The following is a 21,152-nucleotide window of genomic DNA, read 5'->3' as shown; positions in this document are numbered from 1 at the left end:
CTAATTGAGCCCACCGAGACAACCCATCAATGAAGGCATGGAAAGCTTATTTCTCTCCCAAATCGGGAATCTCCAACATCAATTCGGAGAATTCTTTCACATATTTCCGAATATAACCATCTCTATGTTGGAGTCGTCGAAGCTTTGACCTTGCCTCCTTCTCGGCATTGTCGGGATAGAATTGCTTCTTAAGCTCCCGCACAAAATCTTCTGATGTATTAATGGTGCAAAGGCCCTTTTTCACATCCTCGCACCTACGTCTCCACCATACGGTAGCAATATCACTTAAGTAGAGAGATATGGACTTTACCTTAGTGGCGTCGTCCACTATGCCCACTGCATCGAAGTATCCCTCCAAGTTCCACAAGAAGTTGTCGATCTCCCTTGCACTCCTAGCCCCACCGTAGGCCTTTGGTTTAGGAGCATCGACTTTGTGCACCGCATTGCCTCCCCACTATTCGCCAACGCGGCCTTGCACAAGTTAAGCTCCACCTCGAGCTTATCGACCTTCTCCAGGCATTGGGCAAGCAACTTCTTAAGAGCCTCATTGTCCCTCGCTAAATTGTCGGCGAGAACATTTAAGGCACCTTGCATCTCCCCGCGAAGCTCCCCATCGTCCTCCTTGGACTCTAGCTTCTCGATGCGAAGGTCCATGTTTTCGATTTTATCACACCAATCGGACATGGCAGTCTCCACCTTGACTAGCCTTTCCTCCATCACGCCAATCACGTCGCGGGACTTATCCTTACGGCCCTTTCCGCTATCCTTTCCTCCTTCCCTTGGAGTGGGAGGAGCGGTAGAAGTGGATTGCTCACCAACTTTGGCCATAATCTCGTGCAAGAATTCTCCAAAGAATTCAACCGCGCTCTACTGACAACTGGGCTTTGACACGAACCTGGCTCTGATACCAACTGTCACGTGAGTTTTGTTTTATCCCCAAAACTTTGCCCACGTGCGGCCTAGCTCACTTGATTTCTCCGAAGTCAAGATTGCAAGTCAGCCTTCCCTCGGATGCCAAACTCGGCAAAGTTTCAGCAATTACGCTAGCGGTAGTAAGTTTAAGAAAGTGGCACAAAGAGAGCACAAGAGTTTTGGAAATGTAAGCTTATATTGCTTAGTTCTCTATCTTTCTCTCTACACCTCTCTCTCTCTCTCTCTCTCTCTCTCTCTCTACTTCTCTCTACTTGTCACAAATGACACAAGGAGGAGGTATTTATAGATTTTCCCCTGTTCACCAATATGGTCGTGCTCCTGGCCGTGTTGAGAACACGGTTTGGTGTTTCTGGCCGTATTACTCTCTGTGGCCGTGTTCTTTAGAAGCTTCTGGCTCTTTCATGTTTTGATACATCTAATACGGGCTATGTTGAATCCAGCACGGCCGTGTTAGGGTAGCCTTCCTTGCCTAATTGTAAGGCGGGCCGTGACACATGGCGGTATCAATTTTGGTTTAAGCTACAAATAAAATTACCCTGTTAACTGAGAGCAGCTACGCATTGGCCACATGTTTGTTCATTAAAGAGATTGTTAAAGACGAACAGAGAAACAGAGGCTACAACAAATGGCCTCCTTCGTCACCTTCTCATCATCATCACCACCAGTCTTGTCCCAAACCTCATTTCTTCCCTCTCCACCATCTCGTTCCTTCATACCCATCACCCAATTCAAGGTGTTTTCCTTGTTTTTTTTTTTTTTTTGAAATTTATCAATTCATTTAATGTGTTAAAAACTGTAATAATAATCATTGTTTTCTTTTTCTTAAAGAAGAGTTGGTATTGGGGTTGGAGAGTGAATTGCATGTCCTCAGGTCCAACTCCAGATATTGAATCAGAGCCCAAAACAACAACGTCTTCATCATTCTCTAATTGGAGTATTTCTACAAACAGTTGGTGTGCAGCGCTCGGAAGTATTGGGTTTCTTGAAACTGCATACTTGACTTATCTCAAGCTCACTAATTCTGATGCCTTCTGCCCAATTGGGGGTGGTAGCTGCGGTGACGTTTTGAACAGTGATTACGCTGTCGTTTTTGGTATTCTTCTTTTAAATTTCTCTCTCCAATCTTAATCCAATTTAGAGTCGGAAAGACATTAAAATGCGAATTTCCATTTTTAGAAATTCTCTGACGTGAAATTTCAATATAAGATATGTTTGGAAATTTAAAAAAAAGAAGCAAGAACTCACTGGAAATAAATTCTTTTGGGCTAATTTTCATACTTGAAAGGTATACAAATTGTTAAATTTAAATTCTTTTAAGTTAAGAAAATACGTTATTTTGAAAGAAATGAAATGATGCATGTTGAGAATATGTTTGGAATTGATCATGTATAAGATTTCAATTGCATTCTAGTTGCAAAATCATCTCATTTTTGGCATGATTTCATTGCTTTCAAAATCAGAGTGTACTATAATCTTTCCAAATATGAGAATTGACAAAATAAAATTGAATTAAATCGAGCTCTTGAGATTTCAGGCTTCCCAAACACTACGGATTAAAGAGCATCTCAATGAACTTAAAAAAAAATAAAAAAAATTCAATTGAATTCTAGCACAAGAATTATTCCAAACAGTGGGTATGAGCTATATTGGTAGAATTTCTTTTAGAGAGAGGATTTTAATGATATATTTTTTTTTTTAAAATATTTGTCAGGTGTTCCACTTCCAGTAATTGGAATAGTGGCATATGGTTTAGTGGCCTCACTTGGTCTACTATTGCCCGGAAAGAATTTACCTTTTGGAATTGGGGAGGCTAATGGTCGTTTGATTTTGCTTGCTAGCACTACGTCCATGGCAGCTGCTAGTGGATATTTTCTTTACATACTTAGCACTAAATTTTCAGGAGTGTCTTGCTCATATTGCATATTCTCAGCTTTCTTGTCATTCACCTTATTTTTCATCACTTTAAAGGTATGCCTTTTGCTTTACTTTTCTCCATGAAATATCTAGTATTAGGATGTTGTGGTAATTGATTTACAAACGCTGAAATTTGCCTCTCTTTAGTAGGATTTTGGCTTGCAAGATACACAAAAAGTATTGGGTTTGCAAATTTGTGTAGCAAGCTTAGTGGTTGCTGCCTTGAACGCCTCATATGGTACTTCTCCACCTATCTCCTCAAGGTGATTCAAGTTTGTGTATGGTCATGGTGTCTTTGCTCTACTTTCATGAGCATGTTTTGCAAGCCTTTATTTTCCTCATCAAAAACTTAGGACGTATGCTTTTGTTCCTTGAGCACCTATTCCCCATGATTTCATAAGTGCTACTTACCAGATAGATGCTTAAGTGCTTAGAGTTTGACAATGTTATATTTTAGTATTAGTAAGTAAGAGGTAGTTAGTAGTATGTTATTGTTTGAAGACTTGTACATTATCGCTTGGCTGCTACGTGCTTTTTCCAATATACTTTAAGATGAATGTTTTGTTTGTTCCCTGCTGGAGCTTGTGTTCCTAATATTTTTCCCATGCTTTTTATTAGCAGTCTGGCTGAAGTCGACCTACCATATGTTACCTATGAGATAACTGCACCATCAAGCCCGTTTGCACTTTCTCTTGCAAGACATCTAAAGTCTATAGGAGCTAAAATCTATGGAGCTTTCTGGTGTTCTCATTGTTTAGAACAAAAACAGGTAATGTTGTCTTATGTGTTAAAATTGGATTCAACAGATGTGAGTGTTTGATATTTTGTTTGATCTTATCTCCTAGATGAATTGAACAAATTAGAAGCTGAAATGAATATTACAGGACATGAGAAAAATTGGCATTATTGATGCTAATGAGGATTGCATATGGTCATGAGAATGCTGTAGAAAACTTGTGAAGCTCGGAACTATAAAATAATGGGCACTTTTTCTTGTAGCTTGTATTACAATAGGCAAATTTATAAGGGGTTTAGAGGTCCATAAAGCTGCTTAACTTGTGTTTGATCATTGGGCAAAGTTAGCGTCTTTTAAGGTTGTTGAATTGAAACTTGAATCTAACCAACTTTCGTTATTTGATTGATAACAATAGTAAAGTTTAAACTTTCTCACACAAAAGGCTAACTTTGTAGAGAGTGGACATTTCTTATCAGAGCATCTCCCAGAAAGTCTGTTAATCTTTTTTTTAGAAAAGGAAACTAGTGCCCATCTTTGTCCCTAACCATGGTTTATCTGCTTTGTTGTACTCATACAGATGTTTGGGAAGGATGCATCGAAAATGTTGGACTATGTGGAATGCTTTCCCAATGGGTATAGAAAAGGAACTAAAATAGCCAAGGCATGTGCAGATGCTAAAATTGAAGGGTTTCCAACATGGGTGATTAATGGCGAGGTAAGAAAGACCATTATGCCAACCTTCTTCCTAGATTAAAATACATCATCTTTAGGTGTTTTCTTCTGTTATGGATTTGTTTTTCACTTGTCAATAACCAGGGATACAAAGCTTGATTTGGTTCATTCGTATAAAGATAACATGTATTCCAGGCAACATGGTGTGCTGAGTTAATTTAGATGTCTGCTTAATGATTCATAAGTTCCTGTTTGGATTAACTGCTGTGTAAAGTAGCCATTTAGTCATTGTTGAAGTATTGTTTTTTTTCCACTCTTCTGTGGGGAGGGTGTTCTCATTGTAGGAGGTATTTGTTGCAGGTTGTGAGTGGAGAACTGGAACTGTCGGAACTCGCACAACTTTCAGGTCTTGAACTTAGTAACTCAAGTCAACCTACTTAAGTCAAGAGTAACCTGTTGTGTAGCTTTAGCACATGTACAGCTTTTATAGATGATCTTAAACTGCGTAATCAATAGAATATGAATGGTCAGGATACTGGATTTGTTATTTGGTGCCTCAAACAAAATATTCGCTCTGGCTATTATTTATACAACAAGAGGTATTCTCGATGAAAAATTATGATTTTGATGATTCCATTTGTATCTTACTTTTCTACTCTCTACAACAGTATACAGGAAAAAGTGGGAGAGAACTTACTTGGTGTTGCTGGAATAAATGGATAAGGGAGTACTCTTAAGTTGCATTTTTAAGCCATTGAACATTTCATTTTTTTATTTATTGAGCTTCTTAATTTTCAATAGAACCTTTATTTTTAATTTGTTCTATTGAGCTTTTTTTTTTTTTTTGTTGTTGTTGTATTTTACTTTGACTTTGACTAAGGACTATTATCAAAAGCTAAAAAATAAATAATAAAAGGGCTTAATAAAACTGAAAAGTTAAACTTAGTAATGAATTTTGCCTTGCATTAAAGTTATCATGCATGGAGGCAACCTTATTGTTCTCTCACATTATAACATATGGTGAGGACTTAAATGGCCCAGTCCTTATAATAATGTGGACTCCGGTGCAGGATATATAAGTGGGGACTGTGCCCCCAGGCCAACAATCCATATCATCAGAGACGAGGCTCCTACAACCACCTAACCATTATAAACTGCCACAGTGGGATATTTTTCCCACTAGATTAGACCCCTATGAGTACATGTTATCGGGAGTGTATTAAAAACCGAACCGGGTGTGTATTAAAGACCGAATCGGTGATTGAATTCGTGAAGAATCCAATCGTTGGTTCAACTAATAAATCTTGAAGTCTAAAAAAAGAAAAAAGCAAAATTATATATTTATGCAGTTCAACCGGTATGGGACTTTCTAAAGAACCGAATCGAAATTTCAAGTTTATCACATAATTGGGCCAAACTGGTCACCAGTTGTCAATTAAAGCAGCTCGGCTGGTCCTATTTTGAAAATATTGGTTATCAAGTGAACAAGGGTACACTCGGAAATGGTTGATAATATTGTCGATTAGGAAGGGCCTTTTAACTCTGGATGATATTACCATTTCACCAAAAGCTAAAAAACATATTGCAGAATCATGAGTCCTTTTGACTTGGCCGATTGCCTATCAATGGATATGCAATTTTTAAAACTAGTTGGAATTCTGTTCATCCTTATCCATAACACCTTTCATATAAGCATTACGTGACATGTGCTCGCATCAATCAAAGTACGAACTTTATAAGAATGTACATTATATGGAAAATCCTTACAAATATATAATTATTGGTTGAATCACAATCATTCTAATTTATAATATTAATCACTTGTACCATATATAGATGAGATTATAAATTACTTTTCTAGTTTAATTAAAAATTTTAATTTAAATCTTAAATTTTTGAGATAAAAATTATTAAATTGCTAATCTTGTCTCTAATATCTCTAACATAAAGTAAAATGATTATGTATTTAAATATAAAATATAAAATACTTTTTAAGAGAATTAAAGTAAAAAATAAATGCGGATAAGGGTTAATCCAATAAATTATTAGAAAAATAAAGGAAAACCCCTCTTCTTATCCGAAATTTCAAAACCAACGGCGGAGATGTTACAAGTAGACAGATCAAACAAAAAGAATCTAAAAGAAGCGTCAGAAATCCAAAAAGCAAGCCAATAAAAAAGAAAAAAGAAAAAGAGGACAAGAAAGGAAGCAAAGGAGATCGGTCTCTAGCTCCGGTCCAAAATGGAAGATGCTTTCGAATATCCTAATTTTGACGGTGACTTTTCCCTCACTCATCACAACGTAACTTCCTTCGCCATTTATTTTCTTTTATATAATTCAAATTTTTTCCTTTTCTATAACCCCTATCCCTTAATTACGCTTGTCCTCACCTTCATTACCCTTTCTCTCCCATCACTTTCACAAGAAAAAGCAAAACCCTCTCTTTCTTTATATTTAGCCATACCATCAAGAACGCAAAAAAATTGAATCCAGAAAAAAAAAAAAAAAAAGAGAAGGAAAAATGTCGACTCACATTTCATATGCTGAGCAACATCAACTTATTGAAAAGCTCGAGATCTTCAAGATCCTTGGCAGAGACAAGCATGGCCATAACATCCTTCGCATCATTGGCAAATTCTTTCCTGGTGCGTATTCTATCGAGACCTTTACAGTTCTGGAAATGCGCCTGTTACTTAATTGAAGGTTTTCGAATTCTGATCTCTTTTTGTGTTTTTATGCATTGTTTTCAGCTCGGATTATTACTGTGGATGCGCTTAAGAGTTACTTGGAGGAAAAGATCTATCCTCGACTAGAAACGAAGCCGTTTTCAGTGTTGTACGTGCATACCGGAGTCCAAAGAAGCGAGAATTTTCCTGGAATATCAGCCTTACGATCTGTTTACGATTCGATTCCGATCAAAGTGAAGGAAAATCTGCAGGCTCTTTATTTTCTTCATCCTGGTTTACAAGCTAGGCTCTTCCTTGCCACCTTTGGTCGTTTTCTGTTTAGCGGAGGGTAGGTGCACAAGGGCGCTTTTAAAAAATTTCGTGTTTCTTAACTAATTTAAGCCGTTAATAGTAACAATCTCTGAGATATTGATTATGATTGTGTGTGGCAGGTTGTACGGGAAGCTGAGGTATATTAGTAGGATTGATTATTTGTGGGACCACGTAAGAAGGAATGAAGTTGAAATTCCTGAATTTGTTCATGATCATGATGAGGACTTGGAGTACCGTCCGATGATGGATTACGGATTGGAGAGTGATCATCCTAGGGTGTACGGTGCACCTGCGGTGGATTCCCCTGTGTCAATGTACTCCATGAGGTGTATTTCCTAATAAAATTATTATACGGGAAAAGTGAAGCAAATTAGGGGACTTTTTTTGTAGGTTAGTTTGGTTAATTTATGTGAATGTATATATACATATATATGTCGAGCTATTTTCTTTTTCTTCTTGAGAATTTTCCAGAAATCTTGATTTGTTCAATTTAGAAATCTTATCAATTTCTTTTGTTTATTTTTATAAAATTGCTAACTGCTATAAATTGGCAATTATTAATTTTAAAAGATTTTGAAAAAAATTATGTTCAAGTTGATTATGATATTTATATAGCCTAAGATTTTAATAAAATTTTCAATTATTAATTTTAAATTATATTTTTTATATTTTAAACATACGAGAATGCTAATCTATTTTAAAAAGCTAAGTTTCAATTTATATAACATACTATATATATTTAAATACTTTACTTTGGTTGATTAGTGACTTTAATATTTTAACTATTATTTTAATTTAATGAGTATTTAAATTTATTTTTATATTTTTTAAATATTTGTAATTTTTTAATATAAAGAGTATTCAAGTTTTATTTAATAATAATATTAAAATATCTATATATATAGTATATATAGATCTATTAAATAAAGTTATAATTTAAAAAGTATTTAAACATTATAAACGTTCATTAAATTTAATAAAAAATTAAAAAATTAAAAAAATTAAATAATCGAAGTTGAGATATTTAAATGTATGCATTGACAATAAAAAGAAATAATGGGTATTAGGTTTCCCCTCCAATAATTTGTTTCCTTTGCCAGCTTAATCTCTGCAAGTATTAATTATTGAGAGAAATCTTGCCAACAATAATAAGAACATTATTAAACATTCTATTTATATAATTATGTCTCTCGTTTTATATACTAAAATATCTTTATTAATATTTAAATTAATTTCATTAAAGTAACCAACTTATTTATCACACACCATATAATTAATAATATTTATATTTAATAAAAAATTATAATTAATAAAAAATTCAAAATCTAAAAATATGTATAATAAAATTTATAATTTTAAAATAAAAAATTAAATTTCTCAAAAAATAATAAAATAAAAATTTATTTTTAAATAATTGCATATTTATACTGATAAATGAAAAGCATTTGAACTAGTAATTATTTAATTAATAAAAAATATAATTAAAGCGGACAAAGGAAAGGAAAAAGAAGTAGCCGAGACGAGAGGATATATAAAAGGTAAATGAAAACTAATATAAATAACATCGATGGTAGAAAGGATACGCAATGTGAGAGATGGCTAGCAAAGTGATATATATACACGTTATTGTTGTTGTTGGTGTTAATGGAGTTGTACAATGTTTCGTGTGTAAACCAGTTCAAATCTTGGGCCGGGCCTAGATGGGTTTGAAATTTTCGTACTTAGATTTGAGTTCGGTTCAATCTGGTTATGTAATTCTAAGTTTTTTTTATTAAATCTGATCATCATAAATATATATATAGCATTTTTTAAAAAGTTAAATTTGGACGGATTTAAAGTAAAATTAGATGTTTAAGCCTAAAAATTGTTAGGTGAACTTAAACGGGCTGGATGGATACCCAACCCATGACCAGGCCCAGTTGTGTAAAATTGCAATTTGGTTCCTTCTTTAAAGAAACTAAAAAGTCCAATCACGAAAATATGGGAACAAAGGGTTGTTATATCAACCATGGCTTAATGGACATGCCAGGGGCCTCATATCATGCACCCCGCGGATTAGACTTGACACGTGCATTTCATATTTTTTAAAATTTATATTTATTAATTCAGTACTTAATATTCATTATATATATGTTTATTATTTAAATATCAAATTATTATTATTTATTTATTTTATTTTATTTAAAAATATTATATATCACAACATAAATATATATAAAATAACTTTAATTTGACCTTTTTTTTGTTTACTGATTGTAAAGACTGTTTATGTTATATATGTCTGTTTCAATAAATTAATAATATATATTATTATCTATAAATGATAAAAATCTATATCAATTATAAAAATATTTCAATATACATCACAAAAACAATGAATCTGACTTTCATAAAGAATCAAATATCATTTTCATATAAAAATAAATTTTTTATAGTGATTTGAGAAATATATATAAAATTATAATTATTGAATTTACAACAACAAATGAACGAACATGTAAATCATAAATGATGAATATTTTTTACTAAAATAATAAGCATTTAAAAATTACAAAATGAATATTATTATAGTAAACAATAAATATTATTTTATAAAATATGAATATTAATATCCATTATAAAAATGTAACACTTTTGGTTATAAAATGATAAATTATATATGGATAAAATTTTTAAATTATTAAATGTGCAGAAAATTAGTTTTATTCACTAATAATATAAAATTTTAGTAAATAAAAATTTTCTAAAAATTATATTATGTTAGTTTTAATAGATAATTTATTTTATTATTTATTAAAAGTATGTCGATTTTTAATTCTCTAAAGTATATGACTATATGAAAAATTTTAAAATTGTGGTATTAATTATATTAATTTTTAAATTATATATATATATATATATATAATTTTGAGATTTAAAATCTTTTAACATATTAATTTTTAAATTTTATATTTATACATATATACTTATAATTAATACTTGAAATTTAAATTTATATATAAAAAATTAAAAAAATATTAAAAATATTTAATTTATTATTATTTATAAAAATATTAAAAATATTTATACAATATTAAAAATTCTATCTTGATTTTATCTATAAACTCAATTTATATTATTATATAAAATTAAAATAATTATTACTTATACATATTTTGAAATATAAAATACTAATTTATTACAATTTATTTTATTATAAATTTAAAAGTAAAAGAAAAAAACACCTGAAGAAGCGGGATTGTTGTCCTGCACGCATCCCTGCTTCCGGCCCACACTTTGCAAGGCATAATTTCCCACGTGTCAAATGCTTAACTTTAAATAATTTATTACTTGATATTATAATTTACCTTTTTCTTTATTATTTAAACTGATAATTTTTTTATTGAAATATAAAAGAGATGTATCCACTATAATAAATATATGAGTAACACCTATGAACTTTACGTTTTAATATTAGATAATTAATATTTTTATTATTTAAATCTAATAAATATGTATAATTATCTTATTCGTTTAACGTACAAATAAAAATATAAATAATTTTTTTTAATAATATATAAGTTAATTTATTTTTAGCGTGCAGTAATTATATATACAATTTTAATAAAATTATTTGACTCTATAAATATTTTTAAATCCTTATAAAATTTATAAGATTGCCATTTGACTCTAATATTTCTAAATATTTTATAGTATCGTAAAGTATCTTCTTTTAACCCTTAAATTCATATCCCCAGTTCATGTATTCAGAATCGTCCATGTATGATAGTGTTGGAGCTTTTGAGTGTTTTAACTTGGCATCTCGTTTGTGGAAGACCCTCTCTCTTCCAATATACCGAGACGGGTTATTACAATTATTGGGTGATCTTATTTTGATTGCAATAGCACATGGTAATTGTCATTTCTACTGTTACATTGTGAACTCAATGGTGTCAAGCACACCAAAACTATTTTGACGATGAAAAGTATTCATCTTTTCTTTGAAAGGCTGAAACTATAGATGGTGAAACCTATACTTACATGTATTGGTGGTTGCTTGAGTTTGCTTTCACTTATGGAGATTATGTTCATTTATTTTCCTTATTTTCACTTAGAGATATAATTTTCTGTTTGTGTCGTGATGTAGTAGACAGTAAATCTCTTCGAATGAGTGTGAGTCCAAAAATTCAAGACTCGTAACCCTTAACCGGAGAAGATCTTGATCGAGTCTGCTCGATTGCACCCTACTCATCTCCAAACTCAAATTCTTCATAGATTTTTCTGCAGTTGCTTAGTAATATTTGTGAACCACAGAAATGAGGAAAGCAAGATCAGTATTTAGCTAGCTCTGTGTGTTCATTTTTGTTTCCTTTTTTTCCTTTTTGTGTCTAATAAAATGAAAGGGAAATCATAAGAGGTGTAGTTCATTTAGGGAAGCTATTAATAAGAGCATTTTAAAACCTTCAATTAATAAAATAAAGAATAAATCTTTTAAGTTAAGGACGTCATTTTGATCCTTGAATCCTTGATTCATGGTGAACACAACGCAAGTTTGAGACACGGACCAAATGTAAACAAGAGTTCCTCACTCCATAGGACTGTTCAGGGTCAGGTCCATGCAAAATAGCGTGTATTTGATTAATTCCACCCCTATGCTTCAACCTTCAAACCCATGGCTCCGTCAAAATCAAAACTTGGAAATACTTGCTATAATATTACTCATTCAATCAATGGTCAAAACACAACTGCAACCCTTTTCACTCTGTATAAATATATCTATATATAACCTCCATTTCTCTTCATTCTTACGTACCAATACTAATTCTGATTTCCTTTTAAATCTTGTGCCCCAGTTATCGAGTGAAAAGATACATCAACCTGTTCAGAAAACACTAATTGAAGAGATGGGTTTCTCTAAGAAAGACATGTTTATGATTCTTTTGATTGTATCCATTTCCTTGGCTTCTGTACAACTTGGTGCAATGAGGCCACTAGGAGGAGAGGAATGGTTGAAGGGTGACAATGGATTACTGGTGTTTCAGTCCCTTCAAAAAAGTGATAATCCCCAAAAACCTGGATCCAACCCATGCAGTAATATTCCTGGGGGAACTGGGGTTTGCTCCATGAACATTGCTGGCAATGTTATGGTTCGCGCGCCTGCATTTCCTAGCCTTGTCATGGATGCTGCTGCTGCTTCCATTGCGAACAAGATTGATCCAAATCATGCAAGTTCTTGAATAATTTTTGGACTTTTAGTTCAATATTTGCTGACATATACAGGTGCTAATCACCAAGAGGTTGGCCATCAACTGTAATCCCTTTTCTTTTTTTTTTTTTTTTTTTTTGGGAAAGTCTCATTTCATTCATTGTTTCATAGTATAATACACATTTATTGTAATAATTTTTTTTTTATTGGGAACCAACCCATTCAAGTAATTAGAGAGTTGGTTTGTCAACTAGATAATGTAAAATTTACCTAGAAAATAAACAAGTAAAGTGTTTGAATCATTTTGTAAGGGATTTTTATTCCTTTTCCTTTATGTTATGGTCAAGCACTCCATTTCTATTATGAATAGAAAGTTAAAAGTGTAAAATGCACATATATGAGATGAAACAAAATATACAAAGGACAAAGAGAAATGTTATGAGAATGAAACATCCTGAACCTGCAAAACATAACTTTATATATAAATATTTTTACTAGAAATTCTTATCTAATTTTGGCGCATGTCTTCACTCATACCTAATTTTATTTTGGCCTCTACTTCAATTTTCTTAAGTCGCTAAAAATATATATTTTTCTTATAATGAACCTATAACTAAATAAGAAGGAATTTTTATTATCTAATTTATATTTTTTAGATTTTAATTTTATTTATTGATTTTTATTTATCTATTATTTATTTAATATTTTTTTTGGAACTAAATGAATTTGTTGATTTTTGGTTAATTTTAAATTGCTGTTGATTGATTTTTTAACTTGTATAGTTGATGTTTAGTTAATATTTAGTTGATTTTTACATTTATAAAAAAAAAATCAATTTTTTTTCTTGAACTGTTTCGTTTAGATTTCAACTTCTTTTACATGTCATTTATAATAATGAATGATTTTTTAGCTTCACCATTAGAATTCTTTTATGCATTATGAACTGGTTTAGTATATACAGGACAATTCTTCAGTCTATGTATCTTTCTAATGAATTAGCATCAAATGAACTATTTCTACTTACACATTACAATATATATGATAAAGTCATTGTATAATGCACATTATTGCATAAATAAAAATAAATAAGAAATATACAACAATATTCGTGAGATAAATATTAACATTAAAGGCTATAAGGATATTCAAGTTGAACGAGTCATATTTACTAAATATATGATTTTTGTGGAGAAATAAAATCTTAATATTGATTATTATGATTAATAATGAATTAAATTATTAACAATAATTTTTTTAATTATGAGAACATTAAAATTAATTATTTAAATACTTACGAATTAACTTAACTAATATATTTATGAATGTAGTACCATTAAACAGAGACTATAAAATTTAGAAGAACAGATTATAATATAAAGATTATACAATTGATTAGCAGTTTGTATTTAGCTAGTGTTTTATCTTTTTATTGTAAATAAATAATAAGTTTAATCACTAACATTCACGCATAACACACACACGTGAGTAAAATACTAATATGTATAAAAGTGTGCAAGCTTTAGGAGGCAGTACTTTTAGCCTTGTATGACTTAGTTCTGTATGTTGTACAACTACTTATGATTGGTCATGACAAATCAATATGTTAAGAAATGTATCACTTATTTATGTATGTTGTAAAAGTTTTATATGTATGTATGTATGCATGAGTTCTGAGACCAGAGAGAAAGACAGATGCATAATCTAAGAACTTTTAAGTGAATATTGGCTACCATTAATTTTTCTTTTTCTTTCACAATATTTGTACTCTTAATTGGAAATTTCACAAAAATTTCTATGCTTCTTATCTAACAATTGCTATTCAAATACAGAGAGAACACTCCAAAATTTGACTTACCGCAACCTCATTTATCTTCCTGAGCTCTTCTTTAGTCTCTTAGGTGAATCATTTTGCGATGTATATTGATTATCATCTTTTGCCTTTTTCCTGTTCACAAACTCTGAAAATGAGGGAATTGCTGGCAACTTTGAACTCATAGAAGCACTTTGCGTTGGGGAAGCAGTCGTAGTTTCTGATGATGCAACACTGCGGTGAAGTTCTAGATCAGGAGTTTTCGACTTCTGCTCCATTGAAGATAATGGTGTCTCAGGAGGCTCTTCTTTGAGCAGAGTGTTCTTAGGAGGGGAAGGTGTGCTGCTGCTAAGCCGATTTGTCAAGTCAGTGGGATTTGTTGTTGATATCCACCTCACTGTACTTGCCACTTGAGAATAATAGAATGATTTGCCACTCTTCCCATACTTCTTGTAGCATTCGTTTTCAAGGTAGGAGGCTGATGCTTCTAATTCAATGCTGCCAAGGAGAATTAATTCAATGCAAACAAAGAAGAAAACCTTATCCATTAACCCAGTGGTTATTTGCCATACAGGCTAGAGCCCACCTCTAAATTATAGTTGGTGTTGCTCTGGGAAAGAATAGTTAACTAATAATCAAATGATGGACTGGACATGCAAGGTGCAAATGTAAATGCCATTATACCTTAAATTGCCAAGCTGTTGCTGGGCCTGCTTGAGAGCATTTAATAATCTTTGTTTGCTTGATTGTCTGAGAGTATCGGATATTGCATTCTTATCAGCTTTATTGACCTGTTGACAAGTAAAAAATAAGCATCTGTAAAGAGAAGAAATTCCAAGCAAGTTAAGTAAAGAAATTATAGCTTGTGAACCTGAGAAGTAAAAATAAGCATGGTTAGTGTTCCTGATTGTAATGTATCAAAAAGAGTTTCGCATGCTAATGAAAAACATTCACTATTATCAGGAAAATATATATGCACTTCAGAAATTTGATTCACAACATCAAATCAAGATGTCTAATGCCCCCAACAGAAAAAAAAAAAAAGAAAAAAAAAAAGAAAAGGAAGAAAGGTAACTTCCGTGTATTAGGATGTATCCTTAGCAGCATCTTTTCCTTATGCTTATGCTTAGTGAAAAGAAATGAGGTAAAACTTCCTAAAAGAACAGGGAAAGGGAGGTAATAGTAGACCTGTTTATCAGAGTTTCTGTTCTGATAATAATTTTCTTCAGCATGCTGCAAGAGCTCCATCCTTTCATTTACTCCTGACTTTCTTGACAACTTTGATCTGGCCAGGCTCTTGACAACCTCAGTACCATCTGTCAGTTCAGAAACACAACTGAGATGATAAATAAGGGCACTTCAGAATTTCCAATTCCACCCTTAAAGCTAGCAGATAATAAGTCCCAGAGATGAAACACAGGAATTTTTACAAAATGATCACCATCAGAATCAGATATATCTTCTTCAGAATTGCTCACTTCATCATCACGATTCCAGAATTCAGAGAATTGACCTCTATCTTCTGTGGAGCTGAGATAGAATTATGAAAATGAATTAGGTCACAAGATAACCCAATACTCGATTGCTTACTTCCTATTAAATAATATAGCAACAAAATATTTTTAAACATGTATTTGAAAAATGAAGAAAATGGCATGTGCGCTTGTGTGTGCATGCAAAGCAATTAGAAAAGTTTTATGCTATTAAATATGCTTAGCAACAATTAAAAGTCATAAAGAACTCCTAAGGTTAACCAATATTCACTAGAAATAGCAATTATCTATCCATAAAATAAACTAAGAAACAACAGCGAGAATAACAAGCTGTAGTGCATCTTCATAGGAAATCTTGTAACATGAAGGGAAAACAAAGAATATTATTTTTAACTCCCATGCTCTTTAGTGAGTAGATATTCCAGAATATGATTCTACAAGGGGAAGAAAACACCTGCTTATGAAAATCTGAGAAAGGCCAGCTCTACGAGCAGTACAAGCTGTTTTGAGCTCCTCCAAGTACTTGGCAACTAGATTTGGATGTCTGCAAGCGTCACAAGTTTTTTTACATAATGATACAGGCACCTGTTTAGGCCAAGGAGAATTAGTAGTTTCACATGTGTTAATTAAGAAAAGCATCTGACAGGATGCACAACTGAAAAGTTTGTCTCAATCACATTACCTGTTCCCCAAAACTCTCAAGTATCTTTTTCCTACGGCATCCAGAACCCTCACAATACTCAACCATCTGAATGTTATAGATATTTTACATGAAGCATCGTTTCCACAGATGATTCAAACAGTATAAAAATGTATTGTAAGTCACCTGCTTGAAGTCAGAGAGGGATTTTTTTGACAATCCATCCTGTGAACTAGAGGACTGCAACTTCTTGCTCCCAGCAGAACTTAGTATAAATTCCTGCGACATTTATATATTATTGGGGGAAAAGCACCTATGAGAACCATCCAACTCATGGTAAACACAGTAATGAAGACAGAAGTGGTGAAGCTGGTGGGCATACCATTCTTTTCTGATCATCAACTCCATAGTACAACAGACTTCTACAAGGCAATTGATCACGACCAGCTCTACCTGACTCTTGATAGAAGGCTTCCATTGACTTTGGAATATTAAAGTGGCAAACCAGTTTGACATCCTTTCTATCTATACCCTAGAAAATATCAATCAGAGTCCCATTAGTTTCGTGTGGTATATAGACTTTAGAATTCATTGAAATGTTTAGCTGCATACCATCCTGAAATAACCATTTCCTCATTTAGTGGCCTTGCACCCAAACAGCTCCAAGCAGAAGAGTAAAAGGAAAACAAACAAAATCATCACCATCTGTGGCAATAGGATATAACAAAAGAAATGGAGTAAAGCACTTAAAGGAAAAATGACATGCTTTTGTGAAACTCAAGAAAAAGCATAAAAACCTTTTTCTCTCACAGTTTATGATTCCAATTAAATTCACTATTTTTTCTAAATCAACATATCTAGACTGGTGCATCAATTTGCATATGTTTGAAGAAAAATGTGAGAAAAATATTACTTAAATTCCAGGAAATCACACATAAGAGTCATCGAGGAGAATGAAAGCTGTTAATGTAAAGTTATGCAGTCGAATTTATTACCCAAAAGCCACAGTAGCAACAACAACTTGTATTTTAGAAGAAATCCAGTCATCTAAGACAGAGCTCCGCAATTTATTATTCAACCCTGCATGATAAGCTGAAAATGAAATTGTCAGTGTCACTATTATATTTTCATTGATGATAGCAATAGAAAAAGTTCCAGGGACGCATGAAACAAGAAGGAAAAAAGAAAAAAAATCATTTAATTACCAGCACAGGAAATGCCATTCTTGGAAAGATGGGCAGCCAAGCCATCACAAGTTGTTCGCTGAAGGCAGTAAATAATTGCACAGATATCCCCACTAGATTTGAGCACAGAGGATAAATCAGCATAGGCATCATCCAAAAGATCCTTATATCTAACTGCACTATTGAGAAACTAAATTAGAAGCATACAGTTGAACACCACATGGTATTTGCATCTCACATCAAAATGAATGCTTTAGGCCCATAAACTAATGGACATTGACAACAATTATCAAACCAGCCATTCTTTTCTAATCAGTTCTTGTACTCCTTTCTTTATCACAATATGCCCAAAATTATAGCTGTATTGAATTTATTAAATCTTGTTCTGCAGTGCAAGTCTTAGTTTTATGTGCAGATACACACACAAAACCTAGAGATGTTTCAGTTAGTTCTTCAACCCATTTTCTTCATACATATTGTTTGGCTTCCTCATATTTCAGTGGCAGGATTCCACTTATAAATACACATTAGTCAAGCTACACAATTATGTGCATTATTTCAGCATCCTCAAATTTCTACTTCATATATCCAGTATCTATAACAAAAATAATCAGATGAAAAATTTAGATAACAGCACAATTTAAAATGCTTTACATTATTCAGGCAGATTTTCCTTTTAAAAATTAAAAAACTAGGAAGCAACTGAATATTTTTCTAAACAGAGCATTTTCTATATTTCACTGTTAATTTTCTAAAACAAGATAGCAGGACCTACCTTCATAATATATATTTGAACGATTAAAAGAAGATTTCAGAATCAAAGGGTCTTGCAGGCATAAGGACTCTATCACATCCTTCTGAACTCTGGAGATAAATGACTCAAAAGTTATCATCACTCCTTACTTTATTTGTCAGAAAATGAAACTATGATTCTTTTATGTAGTGTAAAAGAAACATAAGAATAACCAGACCCACTTAGGAACAGCTGTAGCAGTTAAAGCTAATATTGGTACATCTGGAAAGAGATTCCTCAAAGATGAAAGTTTACGATAGCTAGCCCTGTTTATAGAGAGAACAAATAATATTCAATAAAGCATTCAAACAAGAACCCAAGTAGAAACAGTTTAATTATATCTCAGTTAACCACGAACATCAAAAAATGCAAATTCTGATTTTCAATTTAATGCATAGCATGGAACAAGAGGGGAAAAGAAAATTTAATTGTATCTCTCACATGTTTGATATATCTGGAACAATGTTGTGCGAGTGTGTGTACAATCCCATCAGAGATTACAGCAGTCACATGAACAAAACTGACACAGATATCCAGCACAAATATCAACTCTCACGAATATGAAGAAGTAACCACAAACCTGAAATCATGGCCCCATGTTGAGATGCAATGTGCCTGAAACAAAATTTGACGTGGAGAATTAGCATAGGCAAGAACCTTAATGTCCTCTTGAAAATGACTCCAAGTTCACCTTTATGTCCTTTTGAAAATAACTGGAAATTCACTCTTTATATAGTAATTTTTAGTTTCAGACCTCATCTATGGCAATGAGATTCAACAACCCTCTAGCATGAATTCTTGTTAGCTTTGACATAAATCCAGGTGTAGCAATCAGTTCTGGTGTTACATACAGTAGCCTTATGGATGGTTTCCCAGAATCAAGGTCTTCGTGAATCTAAAAAATCATAAATTAATTAATTAGCAAATAATACTTACTTTCAAAATCCAAACTATCTATCATTATCTAGATATAATAAGTCCTAGACATTGTAATGTTCAAAAAATAAACTAAAATAGAAAAACCAAAAAATACAAACTTTTGATCAAGAAGACAATAAAAATTCACAAATTAAACTTATCCCAAGTCATTAAGCACAAGAAAGTGAATAACCAACAACTCACTTTAGTTTTGAGCTGCGAAGTTTGGGTTGAGGAGAGAAATTCAGCAGCAATTTCCTTCTCCTTCAATGCCATTACCTGATTTTCCTGATTCAAACCAAAGATAACCTATATATTATAATATCAATTTCTTTTTCTATATATTAAAAAACGAACTTAAATTAATTATACTATACTCACCATCAAAGCTGCAAAACAGCAGTCAAAAAACAATGCAAGAATAAATTAGAGATAAGTTTTCATTTTTAATTCCTCAAAAGAAAAACAGAGCAGTGATGATCACCTATTAATGGAGAAACAACAAGAACAATCCCTGGCCTTGAAAGAGCAGGAATTTGATAGCACATTGATTTGCCTCCTCCAGTTGGCATTAAACAAAAGCAATCTCTCCCTTTCAATCATCATTTCAATTATAATCAAATTCAAAATTACTGAAATAATAGTAATAATAATAATAATGATAAAGAAGTAGTGGTAACCTGATAATACAGATTGAATAGCTTCTAATTGCTTGCCTCTAAAATCAGAATGACCAAAATGCCATCTCAATAGCTTCACTAATCCTTCTTTTCCTGTTATCATCTGTTTCCTTTGCTTATCATTGCTGCTTATAATTTGCACTGGTAATGGCGATTTGTTCATTTCTGTCACTGACTCCACAACGGTATCAGACGTCACCGTTTTACAACAGTAAAAGTATAAAGCCTTGTCTTCTGATAAACGATTGATTCTATGGACTTGTTCGAGCAGATAGGGAGCAAGAGAGGGGCAATGTACGACACCGTATATTAGAGAAACAATCGGACCTAAGGAAAATACACGCTGTCGTTTGATTGCTTTATTAAGACAAATCGAAAATAAAAATTAGTAAAAAGACACGCCGTTGCCGGGGATCGAACCCGGGTCACCCGCGTGACAGGCGGGAATACTCACCACTATACTACAACGACTCCATTGGTAGTTACTGAGAAAATATTATACATATCCCATTCCTCTAATATTTTAAAATTTTATAGAAATTTTTTCGATAATGAAATAAAACTAGCTTAGTGATGATATTTCAAGATTTATGTTTGTTATTTTAAAATTGAATTAACAAGATTGAAATTAAGTATTTCAAATATTTATATGTGGTGTTCATAATATTATTATAATTTATAGCTAGATTAATGTAAAACATAAGATGTACCTAGCTCAGTCATTCAAAATATACATGGTGAAATGGGATTTTTGGAATCAGGAACTTCCAATGAAGGGTCCTTCAACATATGTAGGAAGGAAAATATATTACATTAGATTTTTGAGAAATGAAACAACCTGAAATAATAATAATTATTTACTTATTTTGTTATTTGATGTATTTTAAGCTTACTTTAGTGATATACAATTTAAGCCCAAAATAAAATGTTACTAATACTAAAGAACTTTAATTGAACTCAATTGAGATCAAACAAATAAAGATAAAAAGAAAGTCTCAAAACCTTTTATAGATATCTTAAATCCTATACTTTAATAATTGAAAACAGAATTTTTTTTTCTTAAAAGACTTTTGTTAGGGAAACTCAAAGTATAGTTTTTTATATTATAGTCCTCATGCTTTTAAAACTTCCACATTTAGCAATTTCTTTCAATTTTATTTATTAATTAGCTTAAGAACATATATATAAAATCTCT

The 21,152-nt window shown here is 32.1% G+C and overlaps 3 protein-coding genes and 1 non-coding gene across 9 annotated transcripts; 2 read left to right on the top strand and 2 right to left on the bottom strand.

The window, feature by feature from the left end:
* The first annotated feature begins 1,446 nt into the window (after nt 1-1,446).
* Nucleotides 1,447-4,886, top strand: LOC8267091 (thiol-disulfide oxidoreductase LTO1). 3 transcript variants are annotated; one of them, XM_025159398.2, is made up of 7 exons: nt 1,447-1,666; nt 1,762-2,026; nt 2,645-2,901; nt 2,998-3,110; nt 3,466-3,616; nt 4,161-4,298; nt 4,616-4,886. In XM_025159398.2, the coding sequence occupies exons 1-7, from the start codon at nt 1,559-1,561 to the stop codon at nt 4,694-4,696; spliced, it is 1,113 nt and encodes a 370-aa protein (XP_025015166.2). In that variant the 5' UTR covers nt 1,447-1,558; the 3' UTR covers nt 4,697-4,886. The 3 variants fall into 3 exon arrangements, with proteins under 3 accessions (XP_025015166.2, XP_025015167.2, XP_025015168.2); XM_025159399.2 differs by having other exon boundaries at nt 1,448-1,666; nt 3,469-3,616; XM_025159400.2 differs by having other exon boundaries at nt 1,449-1,666; nt 1,765-2,026.
* A 1,728-nt stretch (nt 4,887-6,614) lies between these two features.
* Nucleotides 6,615-7,717, top strand: LOC8267092 (ganglioside-induced differentiation-associated protein 2). The gene is made up of 3 exons (XM_002530685.4): nt 6,615-6,900; nt 7,006-7,270; nt 7,374-7,717. Exons 1-3 carry the CDS (start codon nt 6,777-6,779, stop codon nt 7,591-7,593), a joined length of 609 nt encoding a protein of 202 aa, XP_002530731.1. The 5' UTR covers nt 6,615-6,776; the 3' UTR covers nt 7,594-7,717.
* A 6,419-nt stretch (nt 7,718-14,136) lies between these two features.
* On the bottom strand, nt 14,137-20,297 carry LOC8267094 (ATP-dependent DNA helicase Q-like 3). 4 transcript variants are annotated; one of them, XM_015726341.3, is made up of 19 exons: nt 19,958-20,297; nt 19,762-19,869; nt 19,659-19,666; nt 19,482-19,586; nt 19,114-19,254; nt 18,940-18,974; nt 18,542-18,625; nt 18,342-18,430; nt 17,588-17,740; nt 17,378-17,474; nt 16,995-16,998; nt 16,765-16,914; nt 16,569-16,661; nt 16,425-16,490; nt 16,197-16,327; nt 15,691-15,779; nt 15,438-15,565; nt 14,934-15,040; nt 14,137-14,747 (listed from the first exon to the last, which is right to left on the bottom strand). In XM_015726341.3, the coding sequence occupies exons 1-19, from the start codon at nt 20,118-20,120 to the stop codon at nt 14,306-14,308; spliced, it is 2,193 nt and encodes a 730-aa protein (XP_015581827.1). In that variant the 5' UTR covers nt 20,121-20,297; the 3' UTR covers nt 14,137-14,305. The 4 variants fall into 4 exon arrangements, with proteins under 4 accessions (XP_015581827.1, XP_048230797.1, XP_015581828.1 ...); XM_048374840.1 differs by having other exon boundaries at nt 19,482-19,556; XM_015726342.3 differs by having other exon boundaries at nt 19,482-19,565; nt 19,958-20,296.
* Nucleotides 20,298-20,356: 59 nt separating this feature from the next.
* On the bottom strand, nt 20,357-20,428 carry TRNAD-GUC. The gene has a single exon. It is a non-coding gene; the product is annotated as a tRNA-Asp (tRNA).
* Nucleotides 20,429-21,152: the final 724 nt, after the last annotated feature.

This window comes from Ricinus communis, chromosome 5 (genome assembly GCF_019578655.1).
Source record: "Ricinus communis isolate WT05 ecotype wild-type chromosome 5, ASM1957865v1, whole genome shotgun sequence".
Classification (NCBI taxonomy): Eukaryota; Viridiplantae; Streptophyta; class Magnoliopsida; order Malpighiales; family Euphorbiaceae; genus Ricinus; species Ricinus communis.
Note: the sequence above shows the minus strand (reverse complement) of the source record. Positions and strands in the feature narration are given on the sequence as shown.